The sequence below is a fragment of the Morchella sextelata genome (assembly GCF_020137385.1).
Source record: "Morchella sextelata strain SCLS chromosome Unknown scls_7, whole genome shotgun sequence".
NCBI lineage: Eukaryota > Fungi > Ascomycota > Pezizomycetes > Pezizales > Morchellaceae > Morchella > Morchella sextelata.
Window position 1 is genome coordinate 148,121 of NW_025408622.1, and position 25,906 is coordinate 174,026.

Consider the following 25,906-nt stretch of genomic DNA (forward strand, 5'->3'; position numbering starts at 1 on the left):
TTTTTGCTTCTGTAAGGGTGAGTTTCGCAATCTTGGGATGGGGGCGGAATTCCCCCCGGTGGTGGTAGTTCGGTATTGGTTGTGTATTCCATTCTTCCAACAGGTGGTCGCGTGGTAGTTTATTTTGATTCCACTTGTCTCTCGCATTTCCGGGGGTTTGATATGGGAGTAGGAGGGAGGCGATTCGGTGTAGGCCTGTCCCTTTGATATTTGCTTCTCTGTATGGGAGGAGCTCGATCAGGGATTCGTTGTTGGGGTGGGTTGCGTCGGTGCAGAGTATTCTAGTTCCGTACTTTCTTGAGCGGTATGTCAGGAGATGTTCTAAGGGGGGGTAGTCCTGCTTCTCGGAGGTGTTTAGTTCTTTTAGTCCATCGTGGTAGGCCGGTGATGACCCGGGCGGCTTCATTGTATAGTGGTTCGAGGGATCTTGTGATGTGGTCTGCGCCGGTCCACCAAGCCTCGGATCCGTAGAGCAGGCTTGGGAGGAAGCCTTGCGTTATTAGGTGGTGGATTGTCTTAACCGTTATGCCTGGCAGGCGGGCAGTGTTCCGGATTTGGTGGAGGGCTTTAAGGCCTTTTGCGATCGCTGCTTCGATATGGGGCCGGAAGGAGACGGTCGGATCTATCCAGACTCCTATATATTTCAGCCTCTCCTTGGGGTATGTAGTGGTGTTGTTGATTTTGACTGGGAGTCGTGGTTGTTGTGTGGACGAAGTGGTGGGGCGGAAGAAGGTGAGGTCGGATTTATCCGGGTCGTATTTGATTTGGACTGGCTCGGCTTTTGTCACTCTTTCTCTCATACGTTCCTCCATTCTTTTGATTATGAAGCCTGGTGTTTTGGATATTTGCACCAGCGCATCGTCATCGATATATGTTGTGTCCATCTCTTTCGGGTTGCTTGTTGGGTCCAGGATTACTCCGGCATAGATCATAAATAGTACCGGGGACATGGGGCTACCTTGCGGCACTCCAGATTCGTAGGGCTGTGGTTCCTCTAGCTCATGGTTAAATTGGAATTGTAGTTTTCTGCCGGTGTTGAATTCCTTGCCCCATTCTGTTAGATAGGTGGGGAATTTTTGCTGGTGCATGATTTCTGCGAGGAGTAGGTGGTCTACACAGTTAAATGCTCCCTGGATGTCGTTGGTTAGGATCGCTGGTCTGTCCCGCCGTGCAACTCCGGTGCTGTTTTTCAGTAGTAGGTTTTGTTGTATTGGTGTTAGGGTTCTTAGGAGGGCGTCGATCGCTGAGATGGTTGGTCTCCCTCCAAATTGATTCGCGGTGAGTGTGCCTAGGATTTCCCCAGAGGTGCAGAGTCTTTGAGCCACTATTTTCTCCAGGATTTTGCTGAAGCATTGTAGAAGGGAGATGGGCCGGTAGGCTTTTGCTTTATGGTAATTCGCTTTGCCGGGTTTCGGGATCGGGAGGCATTTTGCTATTTTCCATTCCGCTGGATGTACTCCGTGCCGAAGCATGGCGGAGAACATGTCTTGGATCAGAGTTGTATTTGCTTTGACTATTGCTTTGATAAAGATATAGGGAATGCCATCCATCCGGGCCGGTCACCGAGTGTACCGGGAGTAGTCAATTGCTTTCTTGAGTTCTTCAGGGGTGACTATATCGAAGGTGTTGCGAAGGTCAAAAGAGGGGGGTCTAATGTTTAGGGGGGGGTGGTCGGGGGATGTCCATTTTGTGGGGAAGAGTTGGGCTCTTAGAGCTTGGCATTTCCCCGCAAACGATTCTTCACCTTGTATAGTTGGTATGATTGTGTCTCTTCTCCTTCCTACATTTAGGATTCTCCAGACCTCACTACCTTTCGCTTCGTTCATCGTCTTTTCCCGCTGGTCTGCTTTTGCTTTCCGGATCATGACAGTCCATTCTCTGCAAGCCTTCCGGTGCCCCTCCACGTGGTTGGGTTTCCTTGTATTTCTCGCCTTCCTCTCTGCCGAGTTTACCCTTGCCTTCATTTGTTTCATTTCGTCTGACCACCAGGAGTTAGCTCTTACACCCTCCTTCGAGAGTGGCGTTACTATGTTGATTGTTGACTTGACCAGTTCTAGGAAGAATTCGACAGTTTGTTCCATGTGTTCCTTAGTTTCCCATGCTTCTGCAGGGAGGGAAAGGTTTGATATGTGGTTTTCCAATAGCTTCCAGTCTGTTTGTCGCCAAATTCGTCTTGGTACAAAGGGTGGTTTTTCCAGGTGTAGATGGATAGAGGTTCTCCCGTGGTCTGAGCCCGCTCCGTAGGGTTCAGTGCTCCATCGTAGGTTGTGGTCAAGTATTGGGCCTTTTACAAATGTAAGGTCGATGATTGTAGGCCTTTTCCCTCTGTCTCCAGGGAAGTGCGTGTAGACTCCTGGTTCATTCAGGAGGGTCAGTTTCTGTCAGATTATCCATTGTTTCAGCTGTGCACCGTTGGCGCGGTCTGCTCGAATGTTGTTTCTGTATTCATGTGAGGTTACTCCGTACCACATTTGGTGGTGGCAGTTGAAGTCTCCCATTACTAGGCAATTGTCGAGGGTTTGGATTGTTTTTGCTATTTGGGCGAAGGGGCATGCTGGGTCGGAGGCCTTATAGATTCCTTTGCAGTTTAGACATCTGATTGGGGTGTGGGTGCATTTATATCCTCCCTGGCATTCATTGCATGGGTGGAAGCTGGTGAGGTGATCTCCGGCGCAATGGCCGCATTTCCCATTGTTCTTGCATTTCTCCTGGCAGTGGCCATATTCGAGGCACTTCGCGCACTGGGTATCTGGGAAGGTTGGGAGGAAGGCCTCGATATGGCAGCTTCGGTTAAAGAGGGATAGGAATTTGACCCCTAGTGTTTCCATTGTGATTTGTCCTGGGAGTGCGACGACCATTGATGAGTGGGTTTTTCCCATTCGAGTCTCTGCTCTGGAGATCCAGCGGGGAACCTGTGCAAGTTGGAAGTTCTCTCCATAGTTGCTTCTGATTTCGGATGCTACTAATTGTCCTGCCTCGATGCCCTCCCCGATCGTTGTGGGGATTCCGTGGAGGAGGAACTTTGACTATTTGGAGTTTGCGCGGATTTTGGCGACCGGTACTTGTAGGGGGAGGAGGGCCTCCTCAATTTCTTTGGCATATTCCATTGCCTTTGTTGCTGGGGTGACGAATTTTGTTTCCAGGATGAAGTTGTCTTTGGCTGTTCTCCTTGCTGAGATGAAGTGGCAAGATTCGTCCTGAATTCTTGCGTTGACCAGGGTCCTGATCTCGGAGGGGTTAACGTCGGATGGGGCAGTGGTTTCAACAATGATCTCTCTGTTGATTTTGGTATACTCTGGTTTGAAGAGGGGGTCCGCTTTTGGCTTTGCAGGCTTCTTTCTTCTTTCGACAACCTGGAATTTTTCTTGGGCAGGACCGGCTGCCGAGGCCACGGCGGCCCAGGTGCCTGCTTTCCATCCACGAGGTTGGGGGGGTATGGGTGGGGGGACCTGAGGAGCTGCCTGTGGCGCTGCTTGGAGGGTTGTTTGGGGAGCCGCTGGAGGGGCCGTTCTCTGTCTTTGTTGCGGTTGCGGTTGTGGATGTTGTGGTTGTTGTTGCTGTTGTTGTTGTTGCTGCGGTTGGGGCTTGTTAAGGAGGGAATGGATCGCCGAGTGCATATTGGTGATCATCATTGTCTGTGCCTCAATTTGATGTTTCAATGTTTCCACCGTTCTCCGGAGTGTAATCGATTGCTCTTCGAGGATTTCAATTCTGTCGGAGGGAGGGCAGATCTGGCTGGTTGCATGTCTAATGGCCCAGGTGATGTAGTTCAGATCGGTCTGGGTGTGGGTAGTATGGGGGACAGTGCTCGGATAGAGATAGTCAATTCTTGGTTGGTAGGGGTCGTTGTAGTCGGATTCTGTTGCAAAGGTTGAGGAAAATTCCTGTTCCTGTGCTTCGGGTGGGGTTGGGTTGGGATTTTGGGTATTCCTGTTCTGTGGGGGGGCTGTCCCTTGTGGGGTCGACTGGGTGAAAAAGGACTGGAGTGAAGCTTGCTGCGATATGACTGAATGTCCGGTTCTTTCAGCGACGTGGGTTGATGTTTCGGATAAGTTTCTTTTCCTTCCTTTCGGGAGGTCAAGACTGGAGAATTCTTCGCTGGAAGCCAGTTTTCGTAGGGTTTCTTTCGCTTGGAACAACAAACGTGACTGTACGGTCAGGGGCGAGGAGGTTCAGCCTGGTATGGTATACCAGGGTAAACCAAAGTAATGAGAGGTAAAAGGTAGAGCAAGTAGAGTATACGATAATAAAATGTTTTTCGAAGCGAGCTTTATTGTCAGGAAGCTTTGCGAGCCTTAGCGAGCCGGTAGAATACAGAGAGAGAGAGAGAATCTTATATTGCATAGAAGCCGAAGCTTATCGCACACCTAACTACCCGACTACAACCTCCACCGACTAACCCGAAAGCAAAAACGAAGTACAAAACTAACTACCGCAGCTACGAGAACTACGTACATAAGTAAAATAAAACGACGCACGAAGAGGGCGCAAATAACAAGTGGTACAGGTAAGCAGAATCTAAGCGACAACAAAGAAACCTTCCCGTAGTAAATAAGTAAGAACCCCAAACTTCTCCGTCAACTGCATTAGCGAGCACAATCCTAAACGTAGTGTTCAATCGAAACGATATCATTACCAACGTTCCCGGTGTCATATCTGTGGACGAACCTTAACAGTACTGGGCAACCACGCGCACGAAGGCAGGAGAGGCCAACCGCAACAGCGTCAGGTGTGAAAGCGAGGGGGGGGTGAGTCGAATGTGGGTCCTCGGGCATCTGGTTGTCAGGCAGCGAGGGATTGAGGAGTGGTGACCGGTAGGTCAGGTAAGAATGGGTGGGGTCGTCGGTCCCTGGAGCAACGGCTAAAGACTGTGCCCGAGTCGTGTTTGAAGTGGTGTCCTCTGGAGGGGACATGCAAAAAGGGGTGAGCTGGAGGCTCAGTATGTATGGGGGTCGCAATCGAAAGTGCCGACCGTGTTGTGTTGAGGGTGGTCTCGGAGACCGGTTGGGTTGGGGTGAGGGGAGCGGGCCGCCTCGGTTAAAAAGTGGGTGGCCTGTTTAAGGCCGATAAAGAGGGGTAAGGTCACGGGACCTCGGGTAAAAAATTTGACGATAGTTTCGCGACCGAGAGGTCGCTAACTTCGCGGGCTGTCGAGCGCTTTGGCAGTAGGTTCTCGCTGACTAGAGATTACTGACAGTGTGTGTACCCAACGTGTGGGATCACTCGTGCGATGAGTGAAAGTAAGGAGGGGCGAAGACGGCTTTCGAAAGTAGCCGTTATTTTGGCGAGGGGTGAACGGTGGACGCGACCCGTGAGGGCACCGAACGAGCAAAGAATGAGGGGTGTCGAGCGAGGGAAGTTCAGGGACCGAAGCAATTCGAGAATCAGTATAACTCCATCTCGGGGGGAAAGAAATCCTATCGCGAGCCAGAGGCGAGCGAGTAGAATGCAGAAGAAGAAGAAGAAGAAACTTATATTGCTTTGAAGTACAAGACTTATCGCACGCCGACCCAACCACCTAAAACACGAACCGAACCGAACAAAAGAAAGAAAGAAAAGAAAACAACAAACGCAAACGCAAACGAACAAGAACAAGAACAAAACAAGCACAAGCGAGCACGAACAATAACGAGGAAATTCCAGAACAACACTCAACCAGAAAACCCATCAACAAGGAGAAATAACATATCTCAGCGGACTCGAGCGCTGGATCCATCAAAACAAAAAATAAACAACAAATTTAAAGAGTAAAAGGAAACTGCCCTTCCTAATCCCATCCCTAATCATTTTCTTCCATCCCCTCTTCCAGGTCCGCCTCCGCCTCCGCCGACTCGTACCATTTCGAGAGTTGAGATTGTTTCGCAAATTGTAGGATGAGGTCCGTTCTCAGGTTTGTAAACATCCAGTTTTCCCAGGTCATCGCTCCGGGGATCTTCTCTATCAGAGGGGTGCGGATTCGAGCCCACGCTGGGCATTCCATAAGTATGTGTTTCGCTGAGTTTTCCATACCACACTGGCATAGTTCGGGGTCTGTGTGTACTGCGTGTTTGTCGATTCGGGTGGTTTGGCACCGGATTCGAAATACTTTTTTTGCTTCTGTAAGGGTGAGTTTCGCAATCTTGGGATGGGGGCGGAATTCCCCCCGGTGGTGGTAGTTCGGTATTGGTTGTGTATTCCATTCTTCCAACAGGTGGTCGCGTGGTAGTTTATTTTGATTCCACTTGTCTCTCGCATTTCCGGGGGTTTGATATGGGAGTAGGAGGGAGGCGATTCGGTGTAGGCCTGTCCCTTTGATATTTGCTTCTCTGTATGGGAGGAGCTCGATCAGGGATTCGTTGTTGGGGTGGGTTGCGTCGGTGCAGAGTATTCTAGTTCCGTACTTTCTTGAGCGGTATGTCAGGAGATGTTCTAAGGGGGGGTAGTCCTGCTTCTCGGAGGTGTTTAGTTCTTTTAGTCCATCGTGGTAGGCCGGTGATGACCCGGGCGGCTTCATTGTATAGTGGTTCGAGGGATCTTGTGATGTGGTCTGCGCCGGTCCACCAAGCCTCGGATCCGTAGAGCAGGCTTGGGAGGAAGCTTTGCGTTATTAGGTGGTGGATTGTCTTAACCGTTATGCCTGGCAGGCGGGCAGTGTTCCGGATTTGGTGGAGGGCTTTAAGGCCTTTTGCGATCGCTGCTTCGATATGGGGCCGGAAGGAGACGGTCGGATCTATCCAGACTCCTATATATTTCAGCCTCTCCTTGGGGTATGTAGTGGTGTTGTTGATTTTGACTGGGAGTCGTGGTTGTTGTGTGGACGAAGTGGTGGGGCGGAAGAAGGTCAGGTCGGATTTATCCGGGTCGTATTTGATTTGGACTGGCTCGGCTTTTGTCACTCTTTCTCTCATACGTTCCTCCATTCTTTTGATTATGAAGCCTGGTGTTTTGGATATTTGCACCAGCGCATCGTCATCGATATATGTTGTGTCCATCTCTTTCGGGTTGCTTGTTGGGTCCAGGATTACTCCGGCATAGATCATAAATAGTACCGGGGACATGGGGCTACCTTGCGGCACTCCAGATTCGTAGGGCTGTGGTTCCTCTAGCTCATGGTTAAATTGGAATTGTAGTTTTCTGCCGGTGTTGAATTCCTTGCCCCATTCTGTTAGATAGGTGGGGAATTTTTGCTGGTGCATGATTTCTGCGAGGAGTAGGTGGTCTACACAGTTAAATGCTCCCTGGATGTCGTTGGTTAGGATCGCTGGTCTGTCCCGCCGTGCAACTCCGGTGCTGTTTTTCAGTAGTAGGTTTTGTTGTATTGGTGTTAGGGTTCTTAGGAGGGCGTCGATCGCTGAGATGGTTGGTCTCCCTCCAAATTGATTCGCGGTGAGTGTGCCTAGGATTTCCCCAGAGGTGCAGAGTCTTTGAGCCACTATTTTCTCCAGGATTTTGCTGAAGCATTGTAGAAGGGAGATGGGCCGGTAGGCTTTTGCTTTATGGTAATTCGCTTTGCCGGGTTTCGGGATCGGGAGGCATTTTGCTATTTTCCATTCCGCTGGATGTACTCCGTGCCGAAGCATGGCGGAGAACATGTCTTGGATCAGAGTTGTATTTGCTTTGACTATTGCTTTGATAAAGATATAGGGAATGCCATCCATCCGGGCCGGTCACCGAGTGTACCGGGAGTAGTCAATTGCTTTCTTGAGTTCTTCAGGGGTGACTATATCGAAGGTGTTGCGAAGGTCAAAAGAGGGGGGTCTAATGTTTAGGGGGGGGTGGTCGGGGGATGTCCATTTTGTGGGGAAGAGTTGGGCTCTTAGAGCTTGGCATTTCCCCGCAAACGATTCTTCACCTTGTATAGTTGGTATGATTGTGTCTCTTCTCCTTCCTACATTTAGGATTCTCCAGACCTCACTACCTTTCGCTTCGTTCATCGTCTTTTCCCGCTGGTCTGCTTTTGCTTTCCGGATCATGACAGTCCATTCTCTGCAAGCCTTCCGGTGCCCCTCCACGTGGTTGGGTTTCCTTGTATTTCTCGCCTTCCTCTCTGCCGAGTTTACCCTTGCCTTCATTTGTTTCATTTCGTCTGACCACCAGGAGTTAGCTCTTACACCCTCCTTCGAGAGTGGCGTTACTATGTTGATTGTTGACTTGACAAGTTCTAGGGAGAATTCGACAGTTTGTTCCATGTGTTCCTTAGTTTCCCATGCTTCTGCAGGGAGGGAAAGGTTTGATATGTGGTTTTCCAATAGCTTCCAGTCTGTTTGTCGCCAAATTCGTCTTGGTACAAAGGGTGGTTTTTCCAGGTGTAGATGGATAGAGGTTCTCCCGTGGTCTGAGCCCGCTCCGTAGGGTTCAGTGCTCCATCGTAGGTTGTGGTCAAGTATTGGGCCTTTTACAAATGTAAGGTCGATGATTGTAGGCCTTTTCCCTCTGTCTCCAGGGAAGTGCGTGTAGACTCCTGGTTCATTCAGGAGGGTCAGTTTCTGTCAGATTATCCATTGTTTCAGCTGTGCACCGTTGGCGCGGTCTGCTCGAATGTTGTTTCTGTATTCATGTGAGGTTACTCCGTACCACATTTGGTGGTGGCAGTTGAAGTCTCCCATTACTAGGCAATTGTCGAGGGTTTGGATTGTTTTTGCTATTTGGGCGAAGGGGCATGCTGGGTCGGAGGCCTTATAGATTCCTTTGCAGTTTAGACATCTGATTGGGGTGTGGGTGCATTTATATCCTCCCTGGCATTCATTGCATGGGTGGAAGCTGGTGAGGTGATCTCCGGCGCAATGGCCGCATTTCCCATTGTTCTTGCATTTCTCCTGGCAGTGGCCATATTCGAGGCACTTCGCGCACTGGGTATCTGGGAAGGTTGGGAGGAAGGCCTCGATATGGCAGCTTCGGTTAAAGAGGGATAGGAATTTGACCCCTAGTGTTTCCATTGTGATTTGTCCTGGGAGTGCGACGACCATTGATGAGTGGGTTTTTCCCATTCGAGTCTCTGCTCTGGAGATCCAGCGGGGAACCTGTGCAAGTTGGAAGTTCTCTCCATAGTTGCTTCTGATTTCGGATGCTACTAATTGTCCTGCCTCGATGCCCTCCCCGATCGTTGTGGGGATTCCGTGGAGGAGGAACTTTGACTATTTGGAGTTTGCGCGGATTTTGGCGACCGGTACTTGTAGGGGGAGGAGGGCCTCCTCAATTTCTTTGGCATATTCCATTGCCTTTGTTGCTGGGGTGACGAATTTTGTTTCCAGGATGAAGTTGTCTTTGGCTGTTCTCCTTGCTGAGATGAAGTGGCAAGATTCGTCCTGAATTCTTGCGTTGACCAGGGTCCTGATCTCGGAGGGGTTAACGTCGGATGGGGCAGTGGTTTCAACAATGATCTCTCTGTTGATTTTGGTATACTCTGGTTTGAAGAGGGGGTCCGCTTTTGGCTTTGCAGGCTTCTTTCTTCTTTCGACAACCTGGAATTTTTCTTGGGCAGGACCGGCTGCCGAGGCCACGGCGGCCCAGGTGCCTGCTTTCCATCCACGAGGTTGGGGGGGTATGGGTGGGGGGACCTGAGGAGCTGCCTGTGGCGCTGCTTGGAGGGTTGTTTGGGGAGCCGCTGGAGGGGCCGTTCTCTGTCTTTGTTGCGGTTGCGGTTGTGGATGTTGTGGTTGTTGTTGCTGTTGTTGTTGTTGCTGCGGTTGGGGCTTGTTAAGGAGGGAATGGATCGCCGAGTGCATATTGGTGATCATCATTGTCTGTGCCTCAATTTGATGTTTCAATGTTTCCACCGTTCTCCGGAGTGTAATCGATTGCTCTTCGAGGATTTCAATTCTGTCGGAGGGAGGGCAGATCTGGCTGGTTGCATGTCTAATGGCCCAGGTGATGTAGTTCAGATCGGTCTGGGTGTGGGTAGTATGGGGGACAGTGCTCGGATAGAGATAGTCAATTCTTGGTTGGTAGGGGTCGTTGTAGTCGGATTCTGTTGCAAAGGTTGAGGAAAATTCCTGTTCCTGTGCTTCGGGTGGGGTTGGGTTGGGATTTTGGGTATTCCTGTTCTGTGGGGGGGCTGTCCCTTGTGGGGTCGACTGGGTGAAAAAGGACTGGAGTGAAGCTTGCTGCGATATGACTGAATGTCCGGTTCTTTCAGCGACGTGGGTTGATGTTTCGGATAAGTTTCTTTTCCTTCCTTTCGGGAGGTCAAGACTGGAGAATTCTTCGCTGGAAGCCAGTTTTCGTAGGGTTTCTTTCGCTTGGAACAACAAACGTGACTGTACGGTCAGGGGCGAGGAGGTTCAGCCTGGTATGGTATACCAGGGTAAACCAAAGTAATGAGAGGTAAAAGGTAGAGCAAGTAGAGTATACGATAATAAAATGTTTTTCGAAGCGAGCTTTATTGTCAGGAAGCTTTGCGAGCCTTAGCGAGCCGGTAGAATACAGAGAGAGAGAGAGAATCTTATATTGCATAGAAGCCGAAGCTTATCGCACACCTAACTACCCGACTACAACCTCCACCGACTAACCCGAAAGCAAAAACGAAGTACAAAACTAACTACCGCAGCTACGAGAACTACGTACATAAGTAAAATAAAACGACGCACGAAGAGGGCGCAAATAACAAGTGGTACAGGTAAGCAGAATCTAAGCGACAACAAAGAAACCTTCCCGTAGTAAATAAGTAAGAACCCCAAACTTCTCCGTCAACTGCATTAGCGAGCACAATCCTAAACGTAGTGTTCAATCGAAACGATATCATTACCAACGTTCCCGGTGTCATATCTGTGGACGAACCTTAACAGTACTGGGCAACCACGCGCACGAAGGCAGGAGAGGCCAACCGCAACAGCGTCAGGTGTGAAAGCGAGGGGGGGGTGAGTCGAATGTGGGTCCTCGGGCATCTGGTTGTCAGGCAGCGAGGGATTGAGGAGTGGTGACCGGTAGGTCAGGTAAGAATGGGTGGGGTCGTCGGTCCCTGGAGCAACGGCTAAAGACTGTGCCCGAGTCGTGTTTGAAGTGGTGTCCTCTGGAGGGGACATGCAAAAAGGGGTGAGCTGGAGGCTCAGTATGTATGGGGGTCGCAATCGAAAGTGCCGACCGTGTTGTGTTGAGGGTGGTCTCGGAGACCGGTTGGGTTGGGGTGAGGGGAGCGGGCCGCCTCGGTTAAAAAGTGGGTGGCCTGTTTAAGGCCGATAAAGAGGGGTAAGGTCACGGGACCTCGGGTAAAAAATTTGACGATAGTTTCGCGACCGAGAGGTCGCTAACTTCGCGGGCTGTCGAGCGCTTTGGCAGTAGGTTCTCGCTGACTAGAGATTACTGACAGTGTGTGTACCCAACGTGTGGGATCACTCGTGCGATGAGTGAAAGTAAGGAGGGGCGAAGACGGCTTTCGAAAGTAGCCGTTATTTTGGCGAGGGGTGAACGGTGGACGCGACCCGTGAGGGCACCGAACGAGCAAAGAATGAGGGGTGTCGAGCGAGGGAAGTTCAGGGACCGAAGCAATTCGAGAATCAGTATAACTCCATCTCGGGGGGAAAGAAATCCTATCGCGAGCCAGAGGCGAGCGAGTAGAATGCAGAAGAAGAAGAAGAAGAAACTTATATTGCTTTGAAGTACAAGACTTATCGCACGCCGACCCAACCACCTAAAACACGAACCGAACCGAACAAAAGAAAGAAAGAAAAACAACAAACGCAAACACAAATCAAACAAGAACAAAAACAAAACAAACACAAGCAAGCACAAATAATAACGAGGAAATTCCAGAACAACACTCGACCAGAAAATCCAACGATAAGGAAAGAATAACATATCTCAGCGGACTCGAGTGCTAGATCCATCAAAGCAGAAAGTTAAAAAGTAAAAAAATAAAAAATAAAAAAAGAATTTTAAAGAGTAAAAGGAAACTGCCCTTCCTAATCCCGTTCCTAATCATTTCCTTCCATCCCCTCTTCCAGGTCCGCCTCCGCCTCCGCCGACTCGTACCATTTCGAGAGTTGAGATTGTTTCGCAAATTGTAGGATGAGGTCCGTTCTCAGGTTTGTAAACATCCAGTTTTCCCAGGTCATCGCTCCGGGGATCTTCTCTATCAGAGGGGTGCGGATTCGAGCCCACGCTGGGCATTCCATAAGTGTATGTTTCGCTGAATTTTCCATACCACACTGGCATGGTTCGGGGTCTGTGTGTACTGCGTGTTTGTCGACTCGGGTGGTTTGGCACCGGATCCGAAATACTTTCTTTGCTTCCGTAAGGGTGAGTTTAGCTATCTTGGGAGGGAGGCGGAATTCCCCCCGATGATGGTAGTTCGGTATTGATTGTGTGTTCCATTCTTCCAACAGGTGGTCGCGTAGTAGTTTGTTTTGGTTCCACTTATCTCTCGCATTTTCGGGGGTCTGGTATGGGAGTAGTAGTGAGGCGATTCGGTGTAAGCCTGTTCCTTTGATATTTGCTTCTCTGTGTGGGAGGAGCTCGATCAGGGATTCGTTGTTGGGGTGGGTTGCGTCTGTGCAGAGTATTCTAGTTCCGTACTTTCTTGAGCGATATGTCAGGAGATGTTCTAAGGGGGGTAGGCCTGCTTCTCGGAGGAGTTTAGTTCTTTTGGTCCATCGTGGTAGGCCGGTAATGACCCGGGCCGCTTCATTATATAGTGGTTCGAGGGATCTTATAATGTGGTCTGCGCCAGTCCACCAAGCCTCGGATCCGTAGAGTAGACTTGGGAGGAAGCCTTGTGTTATGATGTGATGGATTGTTTTAACCGTTATTCCTGGCAGGCGGGCGGTGTATCGAATCTGGTGGAGGGCTTTAAGGCCTTTTGCGATCGCTGCTTCGATGTGGGGCCGGAAGGAGAGGGTCGGATCTATCCAGACTCCTACATATTTCAGCTTCTCCTTGGGGTGTATATTGGCATTGTTAATTTTGACCGGAAGTCGTGGTTGTTGTGTGGATGATGTGGTGGGCCGGAAGAAGATCAGGTCGGATTTATCCGGGTCGTATTTGATTTGGAGTGGCTCAGCTTTAATTAGTCTCTCTCTCATTCGTTCCTCCATTCTCTTAATTGTGAAGCCTGGTGTTTTGGATATTTGCACTAGCGCATCGTCATCGATGTAAGTGGTGTCCATCTCTTTCGGGCTGCTTGATGGGTCCAGGATTACTCCAGCATAGATCATAAATAGCACCGGGGACATGGGGCTACCTTGCGGCACTCCAGAATCATAGGGCTGTGGCTCCTCTAGCTCATGGTTGAATTGGAACTGTAGTTTTCTGCCGGTATTGAATTCCTTGCACCATTCTGTTAAGTAGGTAGGGAATTTCTGTTGGTGCATGATTTCCGCGAGGAGTAGGTGGTCAACGCAGTTAAATGCTCCTTGGATATCATTGGTTAGGATCGCTGGTCTGTCTCGCCGAGCAACTCCGGTACTGTTTTTCAGTAGTAGGTTCTGTTGTATTGGTGTTAAGGTTCTTAGGAGGGCGTCGATTGCCGAGATGGTTGGTCTTCCTCCAAACTGATTCGCTGAGAGTGTGCCTAGAATTTCTCCAGCGGTGCAGAGTCTTTGGGCCACTATCTTCTCCAGGATTTTGCTGAAACATTGTAGAAGGGAAATAGGCCGGTAGGCTTTCGCTTCATGATAGTTTGCTTTACCGGGTTTCGGAATCGGGATACACTTAGCTATTTTCCATTCCGCTGGGTGTACACCGTGCCGGAGCATGGCGGAGAACATGTCTTGGATTAGAGTTGTATTTGCTCTGACTATTGCTTTAATAAAGGTATAAGGGATGCCGTCCGGGCCGGTCGCCGAGTTCGCTGGGCAGGAGTCAATTGCTTTATTAAGTTCTTCGGGGGTGACTATGTCGAAGGTGTTGCTAAGGTCAAAAGAAGGGGGTCTAATGTTTGGGGGGGGATGGTCGGGAGACGTCCGTTTCGAGGGGAAAAGTTGGGCTCTTAGAACTTGACACTTCCCCGCAAACGTTTCTTCACCTTGCATGGTTGGTATGATTGTGTCTCTTCTCCTTCCTGCGTTTAGGATTCTCCAGACTTCACTACCTTTCGCCTCGTTCATCGTCTTTTCCCGCTCGTCCGCTTTTGCTTTCCGGATCATGACTGTCCATTCTCTGCAAGCCTTCCGGTGTTCCTCCACGTGATTGGGTTTCCTTATGTTTCTCGCCTTCCTTTCTGCTGCGTTTACCCTTGCCTTCATTTGTTTCATTCCATCTGACCACCAGGAGTTGGCTCTTACCCCCTCCTTCGAGAGCGGTGTTACTATGCTGACTGTTGACCTGACCAGTTCTAGGAAGAAGTCGACAGTTTGTTCCGTAAGTTCCTTGGTTTCCCATGCCTCTGCAGGGATGGAAATGTTTGACATGTGGTTCTCCAATAGCTTCCAGTCTGTTTGTCGCCACATTCGTCTTGGTACAAAAGGTGGTTTTTCCAAGTGTAAGTGAACAGAGGTTCTCCCGTGGTCTGAGCCCGCTCCGTAGGGTTCAGTGCTCCATCGTAGGTTGTGGTCAAGTGTTGGGCCTTTTACAAATGTAAGGTCGATGGTTGTGGGCCTTTTCCCTCTGTCTCTGGAGAAGTGCGTAAAGACGCCTGGTTCGTTCAGGAGGGTCAGTTTCTGTCGGGTGATCCATCGTTTTAGCCGTGCACCATTGACGCGGTCTGCTCGAATGTTGTTTCTGTATTCATGTGAATTTACTCCGTACCACATTTGATGGTGGCAGTTGAAGTCTCCCATTACTAGACAATTATCAAGAGATTGGATTGTACTTGCTATTTGAGCGAAGGGGCCACTTCGGCCTGGGGAGTATATATTCAGGATTTGGGTTTTCTTGTTCTGGATTTCTACCGTAATCGATACTATGAAATTATCGTGTGTGTAGTGGTGTTTTGGTTTGAGGTTGGCATGTTTGCGGACGTATGTTGCACATTTTGTATTGGTGTTGCTGGCCGTAAAAATATAAAAGAGATTTGATTCTGGTGGGTATCCCTCTGCTGAGGTCCATGGTTCTTGTAATAATAGGAAGTAAATACTAGAGTCTGTTTCCGCTTCTTCTACCGCCGCCTTGGTAATAAGTTCGCTCCGTGCACAATTGAGTTGGTGTGCGAGCGCGGTGGTTCGAGGCCTAGGCATTATTTGTCATGTGTTGGTCGTCTTCAGGAACGGGTGTGGCTCCGACTGGGGCGGTGGCTGGAACTTGAATTATCGGAAGCAACTCTTGTACGGGTGCGGCCGGTGGGTCTTGGGCGGGTGGAGCGTTTTCCTTTCCTTTGTTGAGGAATCGGCGTTTGACTCTTTCGGGGCATGCTGGATTGGAGGCCTTATGGATTCCTTTACAGTTCAGACATCTGATTGGAGTGTGGGTGCATCTATATCCTCCCTGGCATTGATTGCATGGGTGGAAGCTGGTGAGGTGATCTCCGGCACAATGACCGCATCTCCCATTGTTTTTGCATTTCTCCTGGCGGTGACCGTATTCGAGGCACTTCGCGCACTGGGTGTCTGGGAAGGTTGGGAGGAAGGCCTCGATGTGGCAGCTTCGGTTAAAGAGGGATAGGAACTTAACTCCTAGTGTTTCCATTGTAACTTGTCCTGGGAGCGCGATGACCATTGATGAGTGGGTTTTCTCCATTCGAGTCTCTGCTCTGGAGATCCAGCGGGGAACCTGGGCAAGTTGGAAGTTCTCTCCATAGTTGCTTCTAATTTCAGATGCTACCAGTTGTCCTGCCTCGACGCCTTCTCCGACCGTTGTGGGGATTCCGTGAATAAGGAACTTTGACCATTTGGAGTTTGCCCGGATAATGGCGAATGGTACTTGTAGGGTGAGGAGAGCCTCCTCAATTTCTTTGGCGTATTCCATTGCCTTTGTTGCTGGGGTGACAAACTTTGTTTCCAGGATAAAGTTATCCTTGGGTGTTCTCCTTGCTGAAATGAAGTGGCAGGATTCGTCCTGAATTCTTGCATTGACTAGGGTCCTGATCTCGGAGGGATTGACATCGGATGGAGCAGTGGTTTCAACAATGATTTCTCTGTTGATTTTGGTGTATTCTGGCTTGAAGAGAGGGTCCGCTTTTGGCTTTGCGGACTTCTTTCTTCTCTCAACAACCTGAAAATTTCCTTGAGCAGGACCGGGTGCCGAGGCCACGGCGGCCCAGGTGCCTGCTTTCCATCCACGGGGTGGGGCTTGTTGGGGGGGTGCGGGAGGGGGGGCCTGAGGGGCTGCCTGAGGCGCTGCTTGGGGAATTGTTTGGGGGACCGCTGGAGGGGGCATTCTCTGTCCCTGCGGTCATTGTGGTTTTCGCTGTTGTTGCTGTTGTTGCTGCTGTTGTTGCGGTTGCTGCGGTTGCTGCGGTTGTGGTTGTTTGTTGAGGAGCGCGTGGATCGCCGAATGCATGTTGGTGATCATATTTGTCTGTGCCTCGATTTTCATGGATCGACCAGTGGAGGTACGGGGTTAGGAAGAGTCGGATTAGTCAGAAAGGTTCTATTGGGTTCTACCGGGTTCTGTTGATCGTTGATGTATGAGTCATGTTGGATTTGTCATCGCTGGGATTTCCTTGAGTATATTAAGGGGGGTGTTTGTTTGTATTTTGTGTTCTTCTTCTTCTTTCTTTACGCAACGTCTTCTGTATCTACGCTGTCTATTGCTATATAATATTCTCGTTCTCTTCTTTCCTCAAGAAGACCACCGCCTCGCTTTGTTCTCGTCCCCTTCAAACCTTACCGACGCTAGAGCCCCGTAGTACCCATATCATGGAGCTCCCACACCGTCCCCTGCTACGCTCTTCGTGCCCTGCGGAATACTCGCTACTCACTCCCTTGAGATTACGTTGCGTCGTCATCCGCACCGTACGATATGTCCACCCCCGACCCACCTGCATGGAATGCACCCAAAGATGTAGAGGAATTCAGGCAGATGTATGAGGCCAGCCCTGCTGAACTATTCGACAACATCGCCACCCTCGTCCAGCGTGTCCGCCTCCAAAGGGACACCCTTCATACACAACTCACCGCCGCCAACGAAACCATTGACAACCTCGAGGAGCAGATAAACCGGCTCAACCTCGACCTCAATGTCGCCCGCGCTGCTCCTGCCCCTACCGTCGCTGTCCCCGTTGCCCCCGCTCCTCCACCTGCTCCTGTTCCCGCCTTCAGGTCCGAAAAGTTTCCAGACCCTGAAAAATTCGATGGCACCCGTACCAAGCTCCCCGGATTCACTACCCAACTTCGAATGAAACTTGAAGTTAACCACGATCGGTTCCGGAACGAGGCAGCAAAGGTTATCTACGCCGTCAGCCGCTTGGAAGGAAGGGCCCTTGACCAAGTCGTCCCACTCGTTAACGCTAACCCTGCCGCCCCCTTCTCCTCTGCCACTGCCTTCGTCGCCCATTTGGAAGCCTCCTTTGGGGACCCAGACCCCCGGGGTACCGCCCGTCGCCAACTCGTTGCCCTGAAGCAAGGCAAAGGGGACTTCGCTACCTATTATTCGCAGTTCCTCCGCATCGTGGCATACCTGGACTACAACGAGGGAGCTAAGATCGATGCCCTGGCCGAAGGACTGTCGGAAGACCTGAAGGATGCTATGACATACCGGACAGACAGGCCTAACACCGTCGAAGCCTATGCCACCATGTTGATGACAATCGACAACCAGGTTCGGGGCCGCAAAGCTGAACAACGGGCCATTCGGAATACAATGGGACAATTCACCGCCTCCGCTGCTGCCGCACACCCATCTCATACCACCGGAGGCCTCGCCCCAATGGACCTCTCCGCTCTCCAAAGCCGCCCCACTCAACGTCCTGCCATCGAACAACGATATACTTTTGTCAATGGACAACGCAAAACCTCCGCCGCTGAAAAACAATGGCGAAGGGACAACAATCTCTGTATGTACTGTGCCAACCCCGGTCATGTCTTTGCCAACTGCCCCTCTGCCAATCGCCTGCGCGGTAACCAACCGGTTATGAGAGGCGCCCTCCTCGCACCCAGCCATACGGCCGTCGACCCCGCTGCTCCACCGGTCGCTAGTCCCGCCTCCTCTGAGTCGGGTTTTCAGTAGTCCCGGGCTTGATCAATGGCCCCTGCCCGGGACCTTCCAATGTCTCTCCTTTGTCTGCGTTTTCTATCTCTGGCTTCTCGGTATCGTCTGTGGAGGATAAATTGGATGGGGATCATTTTGTTGCTTCTTGTAAAATTATAAACAATAAAACATCCATTCAAACCTACGCACTGATCGATACCGGTTGCTCCGGATTCGCATTCATTGATGAAACATTTGCGCGCCATAACAACTTCCCACTTCTCCCCCTTAAATCACCCCGCACTCTTGAAGTCATCGACGGTCGGCCCATATCTTCCGGACAAATTACCCACCTCTGCTATCTGCCGCTATCCATTGACTCCCACCATGAAACTACCCCTTTCTTCGTCACCAAACTTGGCTCGTATCCACTCGTCCTCGGAATCCCCTGGCTTCAATTGCACGATGCAACATTACGGTTTAAGGACAACAGCATACTGTTCGACTCCGAATACTGCAAACGCAAGTGCAACTCTTCCCCGATACCCGTTCCCATTAGAGGGGTTGCACCACCGCCCCGTTTTCACCTCGTCAGTTCAGCTGCTCTTTGTCGCTTTGCTCGAAGAGACAAACTCCAAATCTTTAGTACAATTATTGAAGAAATAGATCAAGCAACGGGCGTGGCCCCTAAGCAAGACTGGAGGAACCAGGTCCCAACCCGGTATAAGAGATTTCATAAAATGATGGACGAAGAATTCGCTAACGGGATGCCGCCTCGCCGCCCCTATGATCATAAGATACCGCTCAAGGAAGGGAAAGAGCCCTCTTTTGGGCCACTTTATGGTATGTCCCGCGAGGAACTCATCGTGCTGAAACAATACATACAGGACAACCTTCAAAAGGGGTTCATTCAGGCCAGCTCTTCGCCTGCCGGTGCCCCTGTCCTATTTGTTAAAAAGGCCGATGGAACACTCCGCCTTTGTGTCGACTATCGTGGCCTCAACGAACTTACTGTCAAAAACCGCTACCCGCTACCACTCATCCGGGAAACTCTCGATCGCCTTTCCAAAGCCAAGTGGTACACCAAGCTTGATCTTCGCCAAGGGTACAATCAGATTCGAATGGCTGAGGGTGAAGAATGGAAAACAGCCTTCCGAACGCGTTACGGACATTTCGAATACACCGTAATGCCCTTCGGCCTTACCAATGCACCAGCCACCTTCCAACATTTTATTAATGATTGCGTCCGTGATTACCTTGACATGTTCTGTACAGCCTACCTTGACGATATCCTTATTTACAGCGACACCTTCGAGGAACATCAAGTACACGTCGAAAAAGTACTGGAAGCCCTACAAAGAAATGGAATACTGCTGAAACCGGAGAAATGCGAATTTCACACACAAAGCACCACCTATCTCGGCCTGATTATCGAACCCAATGGTATTAAAATGGACTCAAGGAAAGTGGAGACGGTGAAGAATTGGACCGTCCCCAAAACAGTTAAGGATGTACAAGCATTCCTAGGTTTCGCTAACTTTTACCGCCGATTCATACGCGGATTCTCGGAACTGGCTTCTCCTCTTACCAGACTGACATGTAAGGACACATCATTTGGATGGACACGCGAAGCCCAAACCGCCTTCAATGCCCTGAAAGAAGCCTTTACCACGGCGCCCATTCTTACTCATTTCGACCCGGAAACGGAAATTACTGTGGAAACCGATGCATCTGACTATGTCTCCGCCGGTGTACTCTCCCAATACGATGACAATGGTATCCTCCGACCTGTTGCGTACTTCTCGAAAAAACACTCCCCCGCCGAATGCAACTACGAGATTTACGACAAGGAATTACTGGCAATCATTCGGTCTTTTGAAGAGTGGCGACCGGAACTTGAAGGGGCTGCACACCCAATCGCCGTCATATCCGATCATAAGAACCTCGAATACTTTATGAGTACTAAACAACTCAACCGGAGACAAGCACGGTGGGCAGAATACCTGTCACGATTTAATTTTGTTATCAAATACCGACCAGGGAAACAAGGAGGGAAACCGGACGCATTGACAAGAAGATCAGGAGATCTCCCTGGAGAGGGGGATGAAAGACAATTGCATCAGAGTCAAGTTGTGTTGAAGAAGGAGAATCTTGATGCGAAGCTAAGTTTGTTGGCGGGTTCTTTCTCAAATGAGCCCGCTGAAAAGAACTATCACGGAGACTATAGGCGATAGACTGTGGTGCCAAGGAATACAACATAGGTAGTGACGTAGACGTGGACGTAGACGTAAAGGTATACTTTGACTATGGACTATGGGTGGCTCTACCTGGTATGATAAACCGGTTGGAGCCCTATGACGTAGTGCGAACAAAGAATAGTATTCGTAGAATAAAATACAGAGGTTGCGTAAGGAAGAAAGAGAAGAAGGAAAACAGACAAAAGCACGAGACAACGCCCCCTTATATATCCATCCATAATCCAACGATGACTAATACTTTCGCGTAACAGAAACCCAAAGAACATAACAGAAATCCCCATTACAAATCCTAATTCCACTGCACGATACCTCCTTCCCTCATCCCAGTTCATCACCTAGCCGAAATACATAGCTGCCATTACAGACCACGCCCCCCTCTAAGACCTACCTCCTGGTAGGCTTAGGCTTCTCTGGATAACGCTCATGGAATCGTCTAATAATTTCAGGTGAATGTTCAAGGTCCGATAGCGGTTGCCAGGAGGCTTCGTCATATCCCATATATCGTACCAAATATTCAAATCTTCCTCTTCGTTTCCTCGAATCCAAAATATCTTCGACTTCCCATTCTTCCTCCCCTTCGATTTCAACTGGAGGTGGTGGTAATCGTTGTTGTCCTGGTAAAGGATCATTCGCTTCAGGTGACAATAACGAAACATGAAATACTGGATGAATTTTCATCGACCGGGGAAGTTCCAACTCGTAAGCATAGGGATTAACAATTCGTTTAACGCTATAAGGTCCAATACGTTTCCAGTCGAATTTCTTAGAGGGTCGCTTTGTTAGAATATGACGGGTCGATAGAAAAACCTTATCTCCTAAATAATATCGAGGAGCTGGAGTTCGATTCCTATTGGCTGATTCTTCTTGTATCCTTTGCGCCCGGAACATTTCTTCTCTTAGGAAGTCCACCACATCCTTCATTTCCCTTGCAATACGGTTCGCTTGATCCTCCGCCGTCGTCCGACCATGTTCCAAAGGCCCAAATGTTATCCTAGGATTCCTTCCCGAATTAGCATAAAAGGGGGAAACTTTTGTTGTTTCGGAAACGTGGTTGTTGGTTGCAAATTCAGCCATCGGTAGCCATCGGACCCAGTCATCTTGTTGATAGGAAACATAGCTTCGGAGGTATTGTTCCATTATGGCATTAATTCTTTCTGTCTGTCCATCTGTTTGGGGGTGGAATGCAGTAGAGAACTTTGGCGAGATTTCCAATCGATCACAAAGGGACCTCCAGAATTCCGCGACGAACTGTGTTCCTCGATCGGATACCATAGTGTCGGGTAATCCATGTAGCTTCCAGACGTTATCAATATATAGCCTTGCTACTTCCTGTGAGTCCGCCTCCTTTATTGTTGGTATCAGATGCCGCATTTTGGTTAGTCTATCCACCACGACCAAAATCGCATTATACCCATCACTCTCAGGAAGATCAGTCACAAAGTCCATCGAGACATCTGTCCAGGGTCCATCGGGAATTGGCATGGGGCGAAGTATTCCATAAGGTGCATTGTGTGATGCCTTGCTACGGGTACACACATTGCAATTCCTAATATACTGATCGACAAACTTCCGCATCTGTGGCCAGTAATATTCTCGACTTAGGAGCTCCAGAGTCTTCGCTCTACCCGGATGTCCTGCAGATGGTTTGTCATGATATTCTTTTAAAAGCCTTAGTCGAAGGTCATCGTCGTCTGGTACATATAGCATGCCTCGATAAAGCAGCCGACCGTTGTTATCTTTCATACATTCGGCAAGTGAGATTTTGTTTGAGTGGCGTATGCCATTCCGAAGCATATTGAGGACCTTGTTTGGGAAACTATCCACTTGGTAAGCTTTTGAAAATAACTCCTCTACAGTGGACGCTCCTTCAGCGGATTCATTTGACAAAGAACCCGCGAACAAACTTAGCTTGGTATCCAAATTTTTTCGCTTCAGAATCACTTGACTCTGATGCGTTAACCGTTCATCCCCCTCTTTAGGTAGGTCACCTGACCTCCTAGTCAATGCATCTGGTTTTGTTCCTTGTTTTCCTGGCCGAAATTGTATAACGAAATCGAAGCGTGAAAGAAATTCGGACCAACGGGCTTGTCGACGATTTAACAATTTTGTTGTCATAAAATACTCAAGATTCCGATGGTCGCTAAGAACTTCAATTGGAAATTGAGCTCCCTCCAGATGATGTCGCCATTCTTCAAAACATCGTATAATTGCTAAAAGTTCTTTGTCATAGATTTCATAGTTGCATTCTGCGGGAGAGTGTTTCTTGGAAAAGAAAGCAACTGGATGTAGGATTCCTTCGTTGTCACGTTGAGATAGGATTCCTGCTGAAACATAGTCGGATGCATCAGTTTCTATCACAATTTTTCGATCTGGATTAAAATGAGCTAGTATCGGTGCCGTTGTAAACATCTTTTTCAAAGTCTGAAATGCTTCCTCCCTTTCATCCGTCCATTCAAATTTAACGTTTTTCTTTGTCAAGGCTGTAAGCGGGGCAACAATTTTCGAATATCCCAAAATAAACCGTCGGTAGAAATTTGCAAATCCTAGGAATACTTGAACATCACGAAGGTTTGTCGGTGTAGTCCATTCCAAAACATCGATAACTTTCTCTGGATCCATTCTATTCCCATTCGGAGTAAGGATTAAACCAAGATATTTTGTTTCCTGAACCATAAATTCACATTTTTCAGGTTTAAGGTGAACATGATTTTCATCAAGTACCTTTAGAACCTTCTGAATATGTTCTTTATGCTCTGATAGGGTCTCGGAATAGATAAGGATATCGTCCAAGTATGCTGTTACGAATTGATCGAGGTAGGGACGTAAAATATCATTAATCCAATGCTGAAATATGGCAGGGGCATTAGCTAATCCAAACGGCATTACTGTATATTCGAAATGTCCATATCGAGTTCGGAATGCTGTTTTCCATTCATCTCCCTCCGCTATCCTGATTTGATTATATCCCCATCGTAAATCCAACTTAGTATAGTATTGTGCTCTTGACAACTTAGCCAGAGTTTCTTTCAACAATGGTAATGGATATCGATTTTTGATTGTAATCGCATTTAGGCCTCGATAGTCAACACAAAGTCGAAGGGTTCCATCGCTTTTCTTCACAAACAGTATGGGTGCTCCCGCTGGTGATTCACTGGCTCGAATAAATCCTTTGGGTAAATTTTCATCAAGATATTCTCGTAGTGCTTTTAACTCAATTTGAGATAATCCATATATAGGTCCATATGGTGGTCGTTTGCCTTCCTCTAATACTATCTCGATGTCATGGGATGATCGATGTGGTGGGAGAATCGAAGCATCATATTCTTTGAACATATGAAGACGATGGTGAAATTCTTTTGGTACTAATTGTTCGATATCGATAGTGGATTTCTCGATTGCTGAAACGATGACTGTATGGTGTTCCGGTAAGGGGATCGAGATACCATGAACAATAACTGCAGTTCCACTGAGTGAACAGTGTTGACAACAGCTTTGAGAGTCAAAAACAAGTAGATTTTCTTTTGGTCGAATCGTAACATCATGTCGTCGCATCCAAGGTATCCCCATCACAATCGGATAGTGTCCTAACTTCGTTACAAAACATGGCGCCGTCTCCCGATGACCATGAATGTCTAGCGAGACATCGACAATATGGGTAATTTTTCCTGACTTAATAGGTCTTCCGTCTATAACATCTATATGGCGAGGCATTTTAAGGGGGGTCATTATAAGATTGTTGTGGCGTACAAAGGATTCATCAATGAAAGCATATCCTGATGCTCCGGTATCAATAAGGGCGTAGGTAGGTATAAACGAATTTTTATCTTGTGAAATCGAACAAGTTACTACAAGTTGATTTCCATCCATTTCCTCCTCTGATACCGAAAAACCAGAAATACACATCCTAGAAAAATCCTTAAACGGTCCCTGGGCTAAGCCACTTAGTGCAGGGACAAATCTTTTGCCGACTCATTATCGCTTCCATCATTTTCTTCCACTGTCAACGCCGCTCCTCTCATCACAGGCCTCCTTAGTTGATTTCCAGTTGCCCTCGCTTGGGGGCAATTTCTAACCATATGCCCGACACCTCCGCAATAGAAACATCGGCCCTCAGCTAATCGGGCGTTTCTTTCGGCAGGGGTAGGGCGACGACGTCCTCCAGACAGGTCCATGGGTACATCACCTCCAGGACGGAACGAGGGGTGATTCTCAGTGGTAGGTGGGTTGGCAGCAGGGGCAGCAGGACGGGGAGCAGGAACAGGATTTGTTGGTGGAGGACGCGGAGCCGGGGTCGCAGTAGTAGTCCAAGGTTTTTTACTACCTCGCTTAGCTTCCGCCGCCCGTCGTCGGTTATCCAACCGTTGCAAGAGTGTTGCACAACCATCTACCGTTGCAGGAGTCTCATGGTGTATCATCGATTCGTCCAGTTCCCCATTAATTCCTTCCATCAAAGCCTCAATCCGAGAGACTTCATCCATACCCGACTCAGCAGCATACCGTTGAAACTCAGCAAAATAATCGGCAAAGGTTCGAGTGCGTTGTCTGATGTTCCGAAGATTTCTTCTAGCTGTACGCATTCGATCGGGGTCTCCAAAAGCTGTATCCAGAATCTCATAAAACCGTGTCATAGAAGGTAAGGCAATACCTTCTTCTCCCATGTACTGTAAAAACTGATTGGCAGCAGCACCTTCCAATCTGCTGAACGCATACGATAACTTAGACTGTAGTGTAGGATAGCGATCGATATTTCCCAGTAACTTGATTTTCATTTGTTGCTTGAATAAGTGTAGTCTTTCTCGATCACGATCCCCCCTAAACACATCGGGGTCTGGGAGTTTCTCCGACCGATAGGTGGTACCTGTAACTGGTGGCGCTGGAGGTATAGGTGGAGCATTGTTTCCAATAGGTTCTTCGTCAGGGGCCACAACCTCAACAGCAGTTCGTTGAGCTCGGGCAGCAGTAAGATCTCGTTCAAATATCCTTCTTGCCCTCTCAGCCTCCGCTTCTATCTCCTGTAAATCCGTTGCATATTGAATAAGACCATTTTGACACTGTTGAAGAAGCGCATAAGCTTCAGCTCCGACAACATGATCGACCTGTGGATGCGCTTCAAAAAATCTTTGGAGGTTATCGTTGAGTTGTTGATAATCGACATGGACATGTTCCGACATTGTAGGCTATGGTGTTGTATTGGTTGGCGATAGAGGACGCAACCTACGTATCACGGAGACTATAGGCGATAGACTGTGGTGCCAAGGAATACAACCTAGGTAGTGACGTAGACGTGGACGTAGACGTAAAGGTATACTTTGACTATGGACTATGGGTGGCTCTACCTGGTATGATAAACCGGTTGGAGCCCTATGACGTAGTGCGAACAAAGAATAGTATTCGTAGAATAAAATACAGAGGTTGCGTAAGGAAGAAAGAGAAGAAGGAAAACAGACAAAAGCACGAGACAACGCCCCCTTATATATCCATCCATAATCCAACGATGACTAATACTTTCGCGTAACAGAAACCCAAAGAACATAACAGAAATCCCCATTACAAATCCTAATTCCACTGCACGATACCTCCTTCCCTCATCCCAGTTCATCACCTAGCCGAAATACATAGCTGCCATTACAAGAACGCCTCACTGCAGGAATTATTTGATGAAGGATATAGCG

At 48.8% G+C, this 25,906-nt stretch overlaps 4 protein-coding genes across 4 annotated transcripts; all 4 read right to left on the reverse strand.

Annotated features, from left to right (window-relative positions):
• Positions 1-1,559: 1,559 nt before the first annotated feature.
• H6S33_011725 (uncharacterized protein) lies at positions 1,560-4,913 on the reverse strand (the record flags this gene model as incomplete). The annotated part of the gene is made up of 4 exons (XM_044843407.1): positions 1,560-2,353; positions 2,411-3,026; positions 3,063-4,148; positions 4,716-4,913. The coding sequence occupies 4 exons, from the start codon at positions 4,911-4,913 to the stop codon at positions 1,560-1,562; spliced, it is 2,694 nt and encodes an 897-aa protein (XP_044695393.1).
• Positions 4,914-7,646: 2,733 nt separating this feature from the next.
• H6S33_011726 (uncharacterized protein) lies at positions 7,647-11,000 on the reverse strand (the record flags this gene model as incomplete). The annotated part of the gene is made up of 4 exons (XM_044843418.1): positions 7,647-8,440; positions 8,498-9,113; positions 9,150-10,235; positions 10,803-11,000. 4 exons carry the CDS (start codon positions 10,998-11,000, stop codon positions 7,647-7,649), a joined length of 2,694 nt encoding a protein of 897 aa, XP_044695394.1.
• Positions 11,001-20,618: 9,618 nt separating this feature from the next.
• Positions 20,619-24,101, reverse strand: H6S33_011727 (uncharacterized protein; the record flags this gene model as incomplete). Its single annotated transcript, XM_044843429.1, has 1 exon — positions 20,619-24,101. The coding sequence occupies one exon, from the start codon at positions 24,099-24,101 to the stop codon at positions 20,619-20,621; it is 3,483 nt and encodes a 1,160-aa protein (XP_044695395.1).
• Positions 24,102-24,175: 74 nt separating this feature from the next.
• On the reverse strand, positions 24,176-25,405 carry H6S33_011728 (uncharacterized protein; the record flags this gene model as incomplete). The annotated part of the gene is made up of 1 exon (XM_044843440.1): positions 24,176-25,405. The coding sequence occupies one exon, from the start codon at positions 25,403-25,405 to the stop codon at positions 24,176-24,178; it is 1,230 nt and encodes a 409-aa protein (XP_044695396.1).
• Between the last annotated feature and the right edge of the window lie 501 nt (positions 25,406-25,906).